Source organism: Physeter macrocephalus, chromosome 10 (assembly GCF_002837175.3).
Source record: "Physeter macrocephalus isolate SW-GA chromosome 10, ASM283717v5, whole genome shotgun sequence".
NCBI lineage: Eukaryota > Metazoa > Chordata > Mammalia > Artiodactyla > Physeteridae > Physeter > Physeter macrocephalus.
Window position 1 is genome coordinate 49,364,794 of NC_041223.1, and position 16,876 is coordinate 49,381,669.

Here is a 16,876-nt window from a genome sequence, read left to right on the forward strand (position 1 = left end):
GAAGTGGGAGAGTGGCATGGACATATATACACTACCAAACGTAGGGTGGATAGCTAGTGGGAAGCAGCCGCATAGCACAGGGAGATCAGCTCGGTGCTTTGTGACCACCTAGAGGGGTGGGATAGGAAGGGTGGGAGGGAGGGAGACGCAAGAGGGAAGAGATATGGGGACATATGTATATGTATAACTGATTCACTTTGTTATAAAGCAGAAACTAACACACCATTGTAAAGCAAGTATACCCCAATAAAGATGTTAAAATACTCAGAATAGGCAAATCCACAGAGACATAAAGTAGATTCGTGGTTGCCAGGGCCTAGGCTGAGAATGTGATGGGAAGTAACTGCTTAATGGGTACAGGTTTCTTTTGGGTTGATGAAAATGTTCTGGAATTAGATAGTGGTAATGGTTTCCTTTGCAAATGTATTAAAAACCACTAAACTGTATACTTTAAGAGGGTGATTTTATGGAATATGAATTATATCTCAATAAAAATAGATAAAATTTTAAAATGCTAACCACAAGGAACTTTTCTAAGGTCCAAAAAGGGGTGGGGGAAGGCCTGAAGAACAATCAGTTCTCTAATTCTTTCTGAACCCTTTGTTTGGCATAGACAGTTAAAATACATCGTTATTTTTATCACCATTTCACTCTTGTCTTAACCTTGACATCCAAAGTGAAGTGAATGTAAGAAGAAAATGTTCTTAGCTCCTTTTGGAGCATTTCCAGAGTTTGGTATTAAAACCTCATTTGCCCACTTGGGTTTGGGACTGGTTCCAGCAGTTAGTTGACTGCAGTGTTAAATCTCACCATTGGGGTTTGATGCTTCCATTTCTTTTTTATTAGGTGCTTGTGGGTCCCTGGGCATTGGGGAATGGAAGGTTGTACAGAGGGAAAGAGAACTGCCGGAGTGTGAGCTGCTGCCTTGCAGCCTGGGGGTCATTTGAACAGGAGAAGCTGGAGAGTGGAAGCCAACAAATATTCTAGGTGCCAGGAATGTGGCTTTTTCTTAAAGTAATGTGACATTTTACGAGTGATTTCTATTAGTTCGGTTCCCTTGCTGTGCGGTATGGAACAAGGTCCATCCTCCTCACCTTCCAGAGGGCCTTTGCAAAGTCATGTGTAAATGATCGAATGGGTCCAACTCCACTTCTTATTATTTCTGAAGCAAAATTTTGACTTGATTTTTAAATAGGCTCTGTTTCTCCCATTGTTGCATGTGGCTAGTGTCTACGTTGTAGATACTCCTGCTTTTACATCAGCCTTCTTATCCCTAAGGTATAATGTTTTATCACCTGTGTTTGTGGGGGGCTTTTCCTCTCAGGGCTCCACCAAGAGTAGAAATCTGTTATTTTTGTGCTTGGAGGAAGCATTACATGTATACCTCAGTTTATGCAGTAAATGCGTTCCAGAAAGTTTATATGATATAAAGCACATCATGTTTTCAGTGCAGTAGGACAGCTCACTTTTACATCAAGGAACCCAGTGCTAACTCCTTCGTGGTGTATATAAATACCCCGCCACATCTAGGAAGTATCAGGAAACTAAGGGCTGCTTTAATGGCATTGGCTAAACGTTCATTAAGATGCCAAACCACATCAGGGAAGCTGGTGACTCACCACACCTGGCGTGGTCCCAGCAGCCCTGCAGAGCCCACTGTCTTAGGGGGTGGGCCGTGATTGTGGGGCAATGGGGCCCAGTCCCTGAAATCAGGGCCTTCGTTAGTCATGCACATGAGGTTGGGTTCTTCGGAGTCAGGGGTCTTCTCCACAGGTCTCTCCCTCCACACCTCCTACCCTCGCGCCCACACCCTTGTGTGGACTAGCCAGGATTCCATGGGGCAGGAGGCAAGACTAGTGTAGAGGCGCCATGTGCTGGCCATGAAATCAGTCTGTCTGGCTCCAAATCCCATCTCCACCCCTGACTGAGCTGTGAACAAATTCCCAAACCTCTCTGTTCCTCCGTTGTAAAATGAGGGGAAATAGCAATCCCACGTCTTAGGACTGTCATGAGAATTCAGTGAGACAACATGTTCCAGTACATAGCACAGCGCCTGGCTTGCAGTGAGCCTTCATTTGATATTGGTCATCACTGCTGAGATTGGAGCCTTCATCTCTGTGGTGGCCCATCCCACCAAAAGATGTTTTTGTTTTCTATTGCTGTGTAACAAATTATGACAAACTTAGTGACTTAAACAACACCCATTTATCAGCTCACAGTTCTGAGTCACAAGTCTGGGCACAGTGTGGCTGGGCTCTTACGCAAGGCTGAATTCAGTGTATTGACTGACAGCGTTCTCATCTGGAAGCTTGACTAGGGAAGAATTCATTTCCAGGTTTCTTTGGGTTCTTGACCCAAATCAGTTCCTTGTGGTTGTAGGACTGAGGTCTCTGTTTCTTTGCTTTCTGCCAGCTGGGAGCTGTTCTCAGCTCCTAGAGGCCACCCACATAGCTCCCTCTGTCTTCAAAGCCAGCAGTGGAGACTATCCCTCCCATGGAATGCCTCTCACACTTTGAATATGCTCCTCCGGAAAGAGCCTATCCCTTTCAAGGGCTCACCTCATGAGGTCAGGTCCATCTAGGATAATCCCTCTTCTGTTAAAGTCAACTGTGCCAAAGAAGATAACCTAATCACAGGAGCAATGGTCCCGTCATCCACAAGTCCCAGGGCTTATCCAGGGCTTATCCACCGGAGGTGGGAATCTTGGGCACACCTTAGAGATCTGCCTACCGCACCACCTTTTCAGCAAGGCACGTACTTCACGCCTTCCTTCCAGTTGGCAGCAAAAAGAGGATTTTCCCTCACTGGCGGAGTCCTGTGTGCTCTTTTTTCATAGCTGAGCTGGGGCCACTGGCTGGACCCAGCACCAATGCTGTGCGTGGTTCAGACCTCAAGTATTTACATCTCTCAAGTGTCATCCCAGCTGTGACCTTTTCCCTGCTTCAGGGCCTTGGGGAGTGTTTGTGCTTCAAAGAGGGTCCAGCCTGCTTTCTCTCCAATCATCCCTGGCACCTCTGCCCTGGCTGTCCCCAGAAGACAGCACTGCCCACATTCCCTGTGGGGTGTCAGGACCCAGGGTCCCACCAAGAGAAAAGCCACATTGTAAAGGACTGAAAATGCTAAAATATTGGGGTGACAGATGCTGTGGCCCAACTACCATTGCTACCAATGAGGCCCTCCTCTGTCTCAAAATGTCCTGCTTCTAGTAGTTATGTGGGAAAAATTAAGGAAAGCCTTCCCTAAACTTTCAAGGGATTAGTTTTCCCTGTCGAAAACATAGCAAAATACCTCAGGTTGACTCTTGTGGGTATTTCTGGTTTTACAAGGATCAAGAGTCCCCTGCCATGAATCTTCTTTGCTGAAGTCTACGCATTTCTGATGTGTCTCTGCCACATCTTATCCTTTTGCCTCATGCTATTACTATTGACTGGAAAAGGGTGTTTGCTTGTTAAACTGCCAGTTTTCGCTTTTCTCCCAGAGAAGTGTGTGAAACTGTGCAGTCTATCTACAGTTCAGCTTTCAATACTTTTCCAGCTGTCCCCATCTGGGTTGCTTGTGTTTGAATTCTAGGTTCTTAGTTCAGTTCCCTTTCTCGTTCTTTTCCTTTCATTGTGATACCTGCCCAGGTACAGCAGAGACCAGCTAAAGGGACAGTGAATGACAGCCCCAGGAAACATGCCACATCAGAGCACAGGCCAGTGTGGCTTCACGGTCACTCTCCAGGGTCTGGGCTGTTGGGAGCAAGGATGCCACTTATGCTTGAGGGCTCTTCACTTCTCCACACCCACCTACGCTGCCTTCTGAGGCATCGTGCTTACACTGCTGAGATTAAAGTTATTTGTTGTCAGTTTCACCTTCCTCCTCCTGCCATCCATCCCATTTATGTGTCTCAAGAGAAAGCAATTTGCTTTTGCAGAAGACTGCCAGTGGCCTTTTTCCTTTTCTGGTACCTAGCTCTCTCACACACCTGAAATCTCACAAGTCCTGCGATGTTATAACCTGGGCATACAGATGTTGCTTTATTGATTGGCGTATGAGGAAATGTGAGCGTATCTGTGTTTAATGTGCATCTAGCAGACCAGACTGGGGCCTGTGGCATCAGTGGGGGGAATGCACGTTCGACCAGACTCATTCTGGATCGAAGTAGCCTATGCCCAGAGTAGCAGATAGATTCCATCCTTCATGTCAGCTTCAGTCAACCACTCAAGGGCTATGTGAAGAAGGATTCTGAGGCCACACGTGGTGCAGCACCAGAAGGTGCTGTGATGGATCGATGACGTCCATCATGCATGCTCACAGGAAGAGGATGTGGCAATCCTTGAACGATTCTCTCTTTGGCAATTTCTGCCCGAGTTGCTTAATGCTCTTGTGTCACATATGAGAAAATTAAGGAAATTGTAAGTAAATCAGGTTTTACTTACATAGTAGAAACAGGGCCCTTCCATTTACAGAAGAATTGGAGAATAGGGGGCTTCACCACAAGAGCAGGATCCTGCTGGTCAAAGTGCTGTGCATCAGTTTTTTTAGGCATAGCAAAGCACAGAGGACGATGGTCATGAGGTCATGATGTATGATTTACTGATCAGAGTACGTCCCGGGTCCCACTTTCAAGTGGCATTATTCAGCGTTTCCCAGTGCCCCACGGATCTTGAGCAAATGTATTAGTGCATTATATGTTCATGATGGACCCACAGCACGGGCCATAAAAGCCACACCACAGAACTGTACGTAATAAGGATGTTTTTATTTTAACCCGAATGCTCAGAACTTTGCTTCGTGGCAAGGAGCCCGAAGTCACACTGAGTACAACTCATACAGCATCTTCTGATTCTTTCATCAGGAAATGGTTAGTCTGACTGCCTCAAGTGGGAGGAAGAAGACCACAAGTTCTTATACAAATATTTTCATTGTGATTAAGTTTTAATGACCGAGCCCACATTTACTGATTTATTTCATTTTCTTCATGTTTGTCAATGAAGTGAAGAGAGTACACAAGATCTGTGCAGAAACATTCCTTACTCAAAATTGTAAACACACGAAGTGGTATAAAAGAGAATTGTTTTCTCCAAAATGATTCTGATAGAGTTTGGAGTTTTTGCATTTAATCATTTAACACATATTTATTGAGCTTCTCCTGTGTTCCAGGCACTGTTCTGGACACTGGAGATGCAATGATGGAACAAAAACTGAAAAATAATCGCTGCCTCCAAGGAGCTTACTATTTGTTTCCTTCCGTTATTTATAGAATTATATAAAAGCTGTTAGGCATTTATTACAGTGGTAATACTTTTTTTAGTAGATTTTTGAAAGATTATTTTTTTTCTTAGTTTGGTTAGATATAGGGTCCTGTTTTCAGTAAATTTCTGATGTAGGGTTTTGTTTTGATGGAATTGGAAGAGCAGTTTGTACTGAGAGTTCTCATTGGTTTTAGATTCTTTCCCCTATCACAAGGAACAAACTTCTAGAGAAAAAAAAAACAGCATTTTATGTCAATTCTTTAAATTGCCTTTTTCTCTCTAGCATGCCCATTCTCCTAAGGGAGGCAATCACATGCATATAAGGGAAACAGCACTTATACTGTTTCAAAGATATAGCTATAATTCTTTTCCTCTTCATAAATCAGGATTTCTTGACCTTGCCACATTTACATTCGGGGCAAGGTAATTCTTGGTAGTTAGAGGCTGTCCTGTTCATTGTAGGATGTTTAGCAGCATCCTTGGCCTCTTGCCACCGGTTGCCAGCAGTACCCCTTACCCTCAAGCTGTGACAACCAAATATGTCCCTTGGTCATGGACAGCAAAGTCACCCCCAGCTGAGAACCACTGACGTAAATGATGTGATTCTGTGATTCAGGTCTCACATCCTCTAACTAAAGCAGATCAGTGAAATTCCTGAAAAGAGTACCTGGGACAAGCGGTGTCTTCTGTTGGCCTTTGTAGACGCTCAGGACAGTGTTCTGCCAGGGAAGAGTTAATGTAAAGTGAGCAAGATATTTACCAGTCTTATGAAGCGACACCAACAACAAATGATGAAACTCCTTCAGTCATGCCTTGGAGATATTTTGCATTTCCTATTGGAAACTTGTTAAAATCATACTCATTTACCGTAAGTTAGAGAGCATGTTGGACACAGTACACTGTAAGTTAATCTGGAATGATTTACGCGTAAATGTGTTCCAGATTTGGTGAGCTCAGCTCAAGCAGCAGGCGGCTCGTTTCCAAACATTTCCACTCTCAGCTAACAACATTAAATTCAGTAAGTATTTATTGAAACATGTAATGTGAGCGGGCTTTAAACAGTCTGATAGTGCTTCCATGACCCCAGCCAGCAGGAAAGCAGTGCTCTGAGCAGTACCTCCTGAGAGTCTCCGTATCTGATGTGGCACCCCCATTTTGGTTTGCAAGATATATAGAGAAACTGGCTCTTTTCCTTTCCCTTCACTGCCTCAAGTCCCTTCCCATCCTGTACCAGCTGTGTTCTCCCCAGTGAATACATGTAATTACACGTGATGTCATGTATTTCTTATTTGGTTCTTAGGTCCCAAATGGGCCACTTTTCAGAATTTTGGCAGGGACATCCATGGCATGTCCTACATCCCTGCTGTCAGCTGGACAGGGTATTACAGGACATTGCAGTCCAAAGTGGGGTCATTTAACCAACTCACCTTCCATTTTTGAATCTTCTTCACTTCTCACACATGCCAATAGATTCAAAACACAGGGCACACTGCTGATAAAAATTATTGGAAGAAGAGTTGGCCTTGATGCAGAGAGAAAAAAAGGGTGAAAGAGAAACAGTGGGCTAGAGAATCTTCACTCATTCAGTTGCTCTTTATTGAGAACCTGCTATGTGCCAGGCATTGGCAATAGAGCTATGACAAAAATGGACAGAGCCCTGCTTTCCTGGAACTCGCAGACTATTGAGCAGTGAGACAAGTGGACAGGCCATGTTTTAATATGGCACAATAGATGCCGTAATGAGGGAAGTCGAGATATCATGGGAGCACTTAGGAAGAGCGCCACTACAGCCTGGGAGATGGCAGGGAAATCAGAGAAGGCTTTGCAGAGGAAGTGGTGTCTTGATTGAGACGTGAAGGATATATTGTGTATCAGAGAGGAGGGGGCAAAAAGTGTTCAAAGCCATGTTCCGAAGACGAAAGGTGAGTGGGAAAAATAGAACCTTTGACGAACTGAGAAGTTAGGCAAGTTTGGATAGTAGAGTGTGAGACAGGAAGATTGAAAAGTAAGCAAAGAGGAGCCAGTAAGGATGTGCTTCAGGATTCTGACTTGAACACCTTGGTGGTGCCATTTACTGAGATCAGCGCAGAAGAAGTAGGTTTGGTTTGAAGGAGGCTGGGGTGACAGTGACTCAAGTTTGGATTCACCACTGATTCTAGAACCTGGGAATGAGTTTTTAAATGTTTCTGAAAGATGTCAAAAGCTAATGGAAATTTGAAAAGTTAATTAGCAGGTTTAAATGATTTTGTTACTGTAGGCTATCATGACATCCTGCAAATATACTCAGACCTCTTTAGTTTCTGCCAATTGTATTTTTTTCATCCAGTAATTATTTCTTAATTTTGATACTTACCATCATCTTATTGCTTAAAATTTACCAAATGTGTGCCTGAAGAATGGGTACCCAGGAATGAAGTACAGTGAGCTGTTTAAGGGCTGTCTTCCGGCTTTTCCCACACTCCTGCACCCTATTCTTTAGATTTCCTCTGCCATGATGGCAGTTTTTATTCTAATATTGCATGCACTTATTTTTGAAAGCTTACACTACTTTTTAGGGTGACTAGAGAAAAGCGTAAATTAGTATTATTGGACTGTCTTTAGGCAGGTGTGTGATATTACAGAAATGTAAGGGTGCAGACCTCATGCGAGGAAAAATGCTGCATGTGAACCTCCTACTCTGTATTGATCCCATTGCCTGGAGCATATGGGGAACAAATGTGACTGTCAAGTGAAAGGCACTGACATTGCTTCCAGCCGTCAACCATAGCCACTGCTTTTCGTGCCCCTCTAGGCCTGAAATATCCAACAGTGAGCTTTATAAATGATTCCTCTTTAAGAGTCAAGCAACCCAGCCACTAGGGAGCATCCACGTTCATGTGCCTCTTTTTGTTTGTTTGTTTTCAACAGGAATTTAGATAATGGGCTGTGTGCAATGTAAGGATAAAGAAGCAACAAAACTGACGGAGGAGAGGGATGGCAGCCTGAACCAGAGCTCCGGGTACCGCTATGGCACAGACCCCACTCCTCAGCACTACCCCAGCTTCGGCGTGACTTCCATCCCAAACTACAACAACTTCCACGCAGCCGGGGGCCAAGGACTCACCGTCTTTGGGGGTGTGAACTCTTCGTCTCATACTGGGACCTTGCGTACGAGAGGAGGAACAGGTCAGGATTAAGCTGCTCTTAAATCTTTTGGCAGTTGAACGTTTGTGCTCCTTTGACTGAGGATTCAACATTTAAGTTTTTAATCACTCTCTGCCTAGCCACTACCAGATAAGGGGCTGTTAAAAATGCTGAAGGTTGATGGACAAATCTAGATGCTGGCAACAGTGGTGCAGGGGACCCCAGTAGCTGCTCTGTGAGAATCCTGCAAGGGTTACGAGAGACAACCTGCTGCTAAGTCACTTGAGGCCAGTGGCTCTCAACCTTGGCTGTCTGGCTTAGAATAACTAGGCAGCTTTTTCAAAATATAGATGCCTGAGCCCCCATCCCAGGTCTTTTACATCAGAAATCCCAGGACTGGATCTGAGTATGGATGTTTTGAGTTCTCCAAATGTGAAAGCACTCCTTCCCCGCATCCCCCGGTTAAGAGCACTTACAGGATAGTACCTGCCCTTTCAGCTGCCTAACCTCCAGCCTGCCTGTCCTTTCCCAGCTGGTGAGGCCATTTGGCCACATTACTTTTTGGCCATTTGTCTTCATTGGTTCCTTCTCTGATGCTCCCATCATCTTCAATATGGCAGAGTTTATCAACCCTCAAGTATTTTCATGTATCTTTTGTATTTTATTTATTTATTTATTTATTTATTTTTTTTGTGGTATGCGGGCCTCCCTCTGCTGTGGCCTCTCCCGTTGCGGAGGACAGGGGCGCGAACCCGGTTCCCCTGCATCGGCAGGCGGACGCGCAACCACTGCACCACCAGGGAAGCCCATCTTTTGTATTTTAAAATCAAATCTTATGTATCCTTAAGGAATCTTCTCATATTTCTTTTAGGTTTCTTTCTCTTTCCCTAGGCTGTGTTTCACTGCCATGTGCATTTGCTGACTTAGCTAATAACTTTGTAAAATATCTGGCCTACGTTCTCAGACATATGTTTTCTGAAATATTTGTAAGTTATCTCATGCATCCTTAGTCTTCCAAAGCCTCTCCCAGTATGTGAACCATGGTAACTAGATATTTGACATTATATGTTCCAAAATTGTTTTGTTTATTACAAAAGTTTTTTAAAATATACATCAACCATTATGCTGTCAGCTCATCTGGGAGCAGATGTCTTAAATAACAACCCATTGTGCCTTTTTACCTTGGGAGTTGGCACTGCCGAGGCTTCAGCAGATGTTTTCTTCCCTCTCCACCCAGCAGGACAGTATAGTTATATCAAGGGGACCTGACCCAGAGCTTTGGGCAATTAACTACTTCTGTTCTGCCAACACTTCACACTCTGCTCAGTAGAAAAAATATTTTATGTTCACCCTTATGTTATGGTGAATCTAGCTTTTCCTTTAAAGCAGGCCTTGCATGGGTGACTGAAGGCTGGTCACACTTACTCATCCTTCCAGCCTTCCTGGGAGGCACCTGGAATGGAGGGTGGAAGGAAAGAGGCCGTCAGGCAGTCTAGGGACGTCTGTCTCTGGAGGATGCTGGAGGCAAAACGGAGCCAGAAATGCCCCCAGCACACGTGCCCTTTGCCTGCTGGGAGAAGACAAGTGCTTTGCCAGCCAGACTCTGAATTCTGCTGACACAGGCGCTGACCTTGTGCATTCACTCGTGAATGCTGGATATGAATCCTGTGTCTGCAGGTATCATTCAGAAAGTCACTAGAGAGGGCTCCTTGCCTTGAACGTGTGGTTCTGTAACACCGTCAGGGACAGTGTTAGTATAAGAGGGCATCCGATCCCTTATGAGATGTGAAAGTTAAAACAATACTCGCGGGCTTCCCTGGTGGCGCAGTGGTTGGGAGCCCGCCTGCCGATGCAGGGGACAGGGGTTCGTGCCCCGGTCCGGGAGGATCCCACATGCCGCGGAGCGGCCGGGCCCGTGAGCCATGGCCGCTGAGCCTGCGCATCCGGAGCCTGTGCTCCGCAATGGGAGAGGCCACAACAGTGAGAGGCCCGCGTATCGCAAAAAAAAAAAAAAAAAAAAAAAAGTACTTGCAAATGTTGGTGGATTTTTCTGCCTGAATTATTTGGCTTTATCATATATGCATGTCTTTCTCCTCAATGTTGCTTTCAGTGCTTTAAGGCCCGGAACGGTGTCTGTGCCTCCCTTTGACCTCCTTTGACTCTTCCCTCCGTCCCTAGAGGATCAAAGCACCCAGTGAGTGATGCAGGGAGACAGTGGGCAAGTGGAAGTATCGTCCTCCTGTGCCTTGTCTTCCACACGGTGGAGCTTAGGATTGTTTTTAAATTCTGAACTGAAGGGAATCTGTTAACAGAGTGTTAAATGAGGATAGGCTTGGCCTTACAGGCTCCCACTCTGTTTTAAGCCAGTCTCCTTTCTAATCGTTCAAAGAAATCTTTGAAACGTTTTGCATTTTGTCAAATGAGCCCTGCTGCTTTGCATGGTCAGACCTTCTGCGTGCCATCCCTCCTGCAGGAAGTCCCACTTGGCATGGGGTGGACACTCAAGCCCCCTCTCTCCCTCCAGTTCTTGAATAGCCCCCGGGCACATCTGTTGCCTTGGAACTACCAACACAGCAAAACGGCAGCTTGGTGAAACGCAGAACCCATGGTGTGCGTTCTTCAGGCCACATTAGGCACTTTGGGGTGTATGGAAGTCAAAATGAGAATCCAGAGAGCAGAGAAATGGGATGTATTTGTTATCAGTTGCTGCATAACAAATTATCACGAAACTTCGAAGCTTTAAAAGGATGCACGTTTACTATCCCACAGTTTCTGTGGGTCAGAAATCTAGCAACAACTCAGCCGGGGCCTCTATGTCAGAGTCTCTCACAGGCTGCAGTCAAGGTGTGTTGGCGGGGCTGTGGTCCTCTCGCCATGAATCTGAGAAGGGTCTGCTGCTGCCAAGTTCACGGCGTGTTGGCTCCTCGTTGGCTGTTGGCCAGAGGCCACCTTCGGTTCTTTGTCGTGTGGGCCTCACCAGCATGGCAGTTTGCTTCATCAGAGTGATCAAGCCAAAGCGGCAATCCAGAGAGTCTGCTCGGAAGACAGAAGTCACCGTCTTTTGAAGTTGAAGCGTGATCATTCATGGGACATCCCGTCACCTTTGCCGTGTTCTGTTGGTTAGAAGCAGGTCACTGGGTTCAGCCCCACTTAAAGGGAGGGGGTTGCACAAGGGCCTGAATACCAGGAGGTGAAAATCCCTGAGGGCTGTCTTAGGACTTCCTCCACATAGTAGGCAGAGTTCTAGGCCAAATGCAACACTGGACGTTCTTCAGCGTTGATGGCAAACCACTGCAAGGCAGGAAAGGCCTCTGTGGCGCGTCAGCCAGGTGAGGAAGAGTGAGGACAAGTCATGCGGGGAGGGGTGAGTCCATGGTGGAAGGAGAGCCAGAGAGAGGGAGTCCTGATGGCCTTGGAAGGTGCCAAGGGCAAGACATCCTCTGATGGGGTGAACATGTACAGAGAGGGTCTTCTCAGTGCCCGGGCTGCAGAAGGAGTTTGCCGTTACATTCCGTGGCCTGTTATGCCGAGGGAAAGTGTAGTCCATTTTACCCAGACCTGATGCGGGCTCCTGCCCGGAGGAGAACGTGTGGGGTAAAGAGCATCTGTAATTGCTGCAGAGCCCTGCAAATCTGAAGTATAATGTTGCTGCTGCCCCTTGGTTGTGGCCGTGATATCAATATCCATCTCTTCCCAAGGACTCATTCCAAGCGTACAGAGAGAAGGCCTTCAACTCTGGGTTTTAGTTGGATCAAATAATGCTTCCCCTACAAAGACCAAGGCATAAATTCAGCTTGTGACTCTAGTTTCACACAATTACAACACTGTATCGTGTTATCAGTACTGATTAGATGTAAATTTTGAGAATGAGGTTTCAGTGAAGATTTAATTTCTTGAAATTAATTTCCCCTGGTGTAATAATCTCTCCCATTTTGATTTTGTTTTTGTCAGGAGTGACTCTGTTTGTGGCCCTTTACGATTATGAAGCACGGACGGAAGATGACCTGAGTTTTCACAAAGGAGAAAAATTTCAAATATTGAACAGCTCGTAAGTTTGGAGAGGGAGAGGGAAGCATGCATGCCGTTCAGACTGGGCAACAATTCTTGTGTTAGCGGTCTGCACCTTTTCAGATCTCTGAAATGCTAAGAGAACACTTGCTAATCAATTCATTAATTCTCAGCAACTTAACTTGAGGGAAGAAGAGTTGATGAACCAGTGCGGTATTTTATGGCACTGTATGTCCAGTGAGCTTTTTGGAAGATATAATAGAAGCAGAGTCGATGGTTTGGGTTTGGGTTTAAAGGTTGTAAAAGCACCAGCCTCGCCCTCTACAAATCTAGTTTCAGATGATGGGCAGGAGGCTGGGCTATCCACATTAGCCTCTCTTTGCCTGGAGATTTTCTTCAAATTTCACATGTTGCCCTAGCCTCACATAAGGCTGGCAACAAGTTCCATTTTCAAAACTGCTAAATATTCCCATTGGTGAAGCCTGTGGAGGCAATTTTCCATAATGACAATTTGCAAGTGACTGAAATCTTTGTGAGATGGAAGGAGAAGTGATTTTGCCCACTCGAGAATGACTACAAGCATGCCTTTTCAGTGTGTCCAGTAGAAACTGCAGTTAAGCAGGCAAAAAATGGGGAAATGTCAAGGGTGAGAATCACTCGTTTTTCAAATCCTCCATTTGATACTTCCTTTAGGGAGAGTAAACATGGGTCAGATTTCCCTATAGTTTTTAAATATTATGTCTGTTAGGTTAAGGCAGTGTGCACAGATGGGGGCCCTCCAGAAAAATCCAGGCTCCAAAGAAAATGGTGATGTCCCATGTGTGCAAGTCAGGCCCTCTCCCCAACTCCTCAAGTTTCCCTCGTGAGCGCCCCCCAGTGGCTGGGAAAGGATGCCACTTGGAGGCTGAGGACCCACCAGGAAGTTCTCCAGTTTTGCTAAGTCTGGTTACTCTGCCCTCTGCTCTCTGAGCAAACTGGGCTTCATGGTGGTGGAAGGGCCCAAAGTCTGGCTCTTCAGCTTTTCCAAGGGCAGGTGAGAGGCAGCCCTGCTCACCCCACCCATCCCAGGAAAAAGGAGTGGTCCTTGGAACAGGGAACTGCCTCAGGCCCTGAAAACTGCCTCCTTGTAAAACCCACCCCTTCCCTAGGATGCCCCCAACTCCCAGGACCACCTTCCAAGGGGAAGAATGGAATTCCTCCCGTGATAGGACAGTGACTCTTCCAGACATCAGAAGGCACTGTCTCCGTAGTGACAGGGTTATTTTTAAATATATTATTGTCATCATGAACAGGGGGGTGGGTGGGATTTTTTTAACTTTTTATTTAAATGCATATGGTCAAGTGCACGGATCAAAAGTGTGCAGGGCAGTGCTCGCACAGCAAGGCCGCTTAACTTAACAGTTAAAGTGGTACATTGATGTTATACAGATTTTACCACAGTTTTTTTAAAGTGTACCATTTGCAGAATTCACACAAACCAAACATGCCTGTGCAACACGTACCCAGATCAAGAAGAACATTACCTGCCCCCCATGAGCCCTCCTCCTGTAGCCAAAGGAATTTTTTTAAGCACAGTAAAGAGCTGCCATTTATTGAAGGCTCCTTATGTGCCAGCCATGTGCTAAGCTGCAAAGGTTCTCGTTTGCTCTCCACAGCAACTGTCTGAGGTGTGACTCATAGTCATGTTTTGACATAGGAGGAGCCAGAGGCTCAGGTTAGGGAGCTAGCAGGTGGCAAAGCCAAGGGTGAGATGCGAGGATGGCATCCCGAGTGAAGTGTCAGGTTCAGTGTTGGAAAGGCCCACATCAGAGGGGACTGAACTATTGGAGTTACATGAAGGTTTGAAGGGAAATGGGGGAGGGGAGATTTGGCTTTGATCTCTTCTAATTTTTGATTCCTTATTGTTAATTTGATGCTCAGATGAATGCTTCTTGTCAGAGTCTACTAACTGAATTCTGAAATACACCCTCCTTCCCCTCCCAATTTTATGCAGTATTTCCTAAATGCCAAGGTTGGTTAGAACTTTTCAATCAATTTGTAACTTCTAAAAGGTAAGAATTAAGGAATAGTAGGAGGTACCATACATGGCTTTTCTTAGGTTTTCTCCACACTGCACATGGATTTACATGTTGGGTTGCAGGGCACTTGGAAAGCCAGTCCTTGCCCAGACCAAATTTGTGACTTCTTCCTTTGTTAATCTGGATAGGATCTAGAGTGGCTTCCAATTGGAATTTTGGAGAAACATTCGAGGAAGATCCGACCTGCCTCAATCTGTATTTCATGATTTGCATGCATGGCCATTAATGTTTACAGAAGGCTTTTGAACCTCTGACCCTGTTCTCTTAGAAGACAATATTACAAAGGCTTTTTGTCCCTTTAATGTTATTCCTTCTTGCCAGTGGAATTTCTCATCCTACGTGCCATTTAAATGCCCTTTTTCAAGGTTATGGCGTGGAAATGAGGTTTTCGTAACAAACACAATATCCTGAAGTCAAGGGTAATGACAGGGAAGAGAAAATCATGAAGGAAAAACAAAGCAATAGTATACAGAACCAGATGGCATGTGTCTCCTTCCCCCTGCCGGTGCTTCTCCAGCCCCTGGCTCTTATCCCTTGAAAGAGAGGGAGGGACAGGGCTGTGTTCTCCCTGGGGCAGCTGCCACACCTCCTAGTGTGGGTCCTCCTGGTCCTTTCCCTGTCAAGAGGCAGGTACTGGAGGCCACAGGGCTGGCTTTTGTGTTTCAGAGTGCAGCATAAACCATGTGATAATGCATGTGTGCCCATGCCCCGAGCCACGGCACTGCTTCCCACCATGGGGATGGGAGGTCCTTCACTGACCTGGTGTAGGGGCTCCGTGTAGGGAATTTGGACATTATTAAACTTGACCCATTTTGAATATGTGAATTCATCTGTTTTATTCCCTGTTTTCACATTTCATGACTAGCGATGTACCACCTAGAAACAGCAACTCTAAAATATAGTAAACATTTTACACAGCATGGAGTAGTGCTCATTGCCTAGGGTAGTGACTCCTTTAAAGTTCTTTTCATTGTGATAAGAAGAAATCTGGTTTAGAGCCCATCTAAACATTTGACAAGGGCTTCCCTGGTGGCGCTGTGGTTGAGAGTCCGCCTGCCGATGCAGGGGACACGGGTTCGTGCCCCGGTCCGGGAAGATCCCACATGCCACGGAGCGGCTGGGCCCGTGAGCCATGGCTGCTGAGCCTGCGCGTCCGGAGCCTGTGCTCCACAACGGGAGAGGCCACAACAGTGAGAGGCCCGCGTACCAAAAAAAAAAAAAAAAAAAACATTTGACAAAATTGTTATGGACATGCCCTATGAGAGTAAGATGGGCAGTGACCAAATTTAGAAAGAATCCAGCATTTATAATAATGCTCCACAGCTCCATAGATCAAGGCTGACTTCTGTTTGCAAATGTCACTTCCTGGCTCCATCAGGGCTCCAGACTCCCAGCTCCTGGGACCACAAGCCATCTCTGAGCAACTCTGGGGATTGGGAAGAGGCTCTTTTACTAAGTGTTTACATTAGAGCCACAGAGGAAGCTGTTATGGAATCTTAAAAGCTCTTCTAAACCAGAGGCAGGGCTTAAATCATATATTTGAATCAGAGCAAGATAACAGTTGAAGAAAAAGCTCATCAACTCTGAATTAATGAAATAGCTGGACTGTAAGAACTGTTTCAAGGAATGCAGCTTTAATAATACTAATTACTTGTAGTAACTCAAGTAAAGAAAGAAAAAGTAGCACAGTAAAGATCCTATTTTCCTAAATCAAGGTGAATAAATTGTATAGAGTATATTATTTATTTGTAGGTGAATTGGGCTCCTAGTGTATTAAACAAATGATTTATTCATTTGCTTAAAAGGCTTTTTTGATGTCTTGAGTCTGTACCAGCCTGTCTGGATACAACCTGTGAGTTTTACTACATAATACATTGTGTCCTTGTCACCTCATAGCTCCTTTGATGGAGAAAGTGACCCTGGATGGCTTCAAAAAAGAGAAAAGGATTTTGTCTTTCTCACTTTCTCATGAGTAACTGAAAACCCTTGTGAGATTAATGGAGTCACTTAAGAGAAAATCATGAATTCCTGATACAGGACTTTCAAACAGTCTGATGGATTCTAATCTGTGCTAAACTATTTAGGTGGCAAGACCAAAATGAGATAGTTAATGCTGGATATGAAATGGAAATAACTTGATTAATACCACGTCACCTGAATAAGACTGAGCTGTCACAACCTGCAACAAAGTGCATTGGCTTCCTGCCCCAGACGACATTTCCGTGTACCCCCAAATTGATAGGTGACTTTTTATTTTAGTTTACATCAATTAGAACTAACTCAGTGAAGGTTATCTTGCAGTAAAAAAAAATAAGCCTCTGCTGCAAGTACTTAATATTTTCCTCACTGTTTGGGAGATTTCCCAGGGTGTGTGTGTGTGTGTGTGTGTGTGTGTGTGTGTGTGTGTGTGTGTGTGTGAGAGAGAGAGAG

At 45.3% G+C, this 16,876-nt stretch overlaps 1 protein-coding gene across 4 annotated transcripts in view; it reads left to right on the forward strand.

The window, feature by feature from the left end:
- The window catches only part of FYN (FYN proto-oncogene, Src family tyrosine kinase), a 219,264-nt gene that overhangs the window by 155,047 nt on the left and 47,341 nt on the right, over positions 1-16,876 (forward strand). For all 4 annotated transcript variants that reach the window (XM_055087549.1, XM_024115517.2, XM_055087550.1 and 1 more), the window contains exons 4-5: positions 8,145-8,402; positions 12,312-12,408. In XM_055087549.1, coding sequence (XP_054943524.1) covers positions 8,156-8,402; positions 12,312-12,408 — 344 coding nt within the window. In that variant the 5' untranslated portion in view covers positions 8,145-8,155. The remainder of the gene's footprint in view (positions 1-8,144; positions 8,403-12,311; positions 12,409-16,876) is intronic.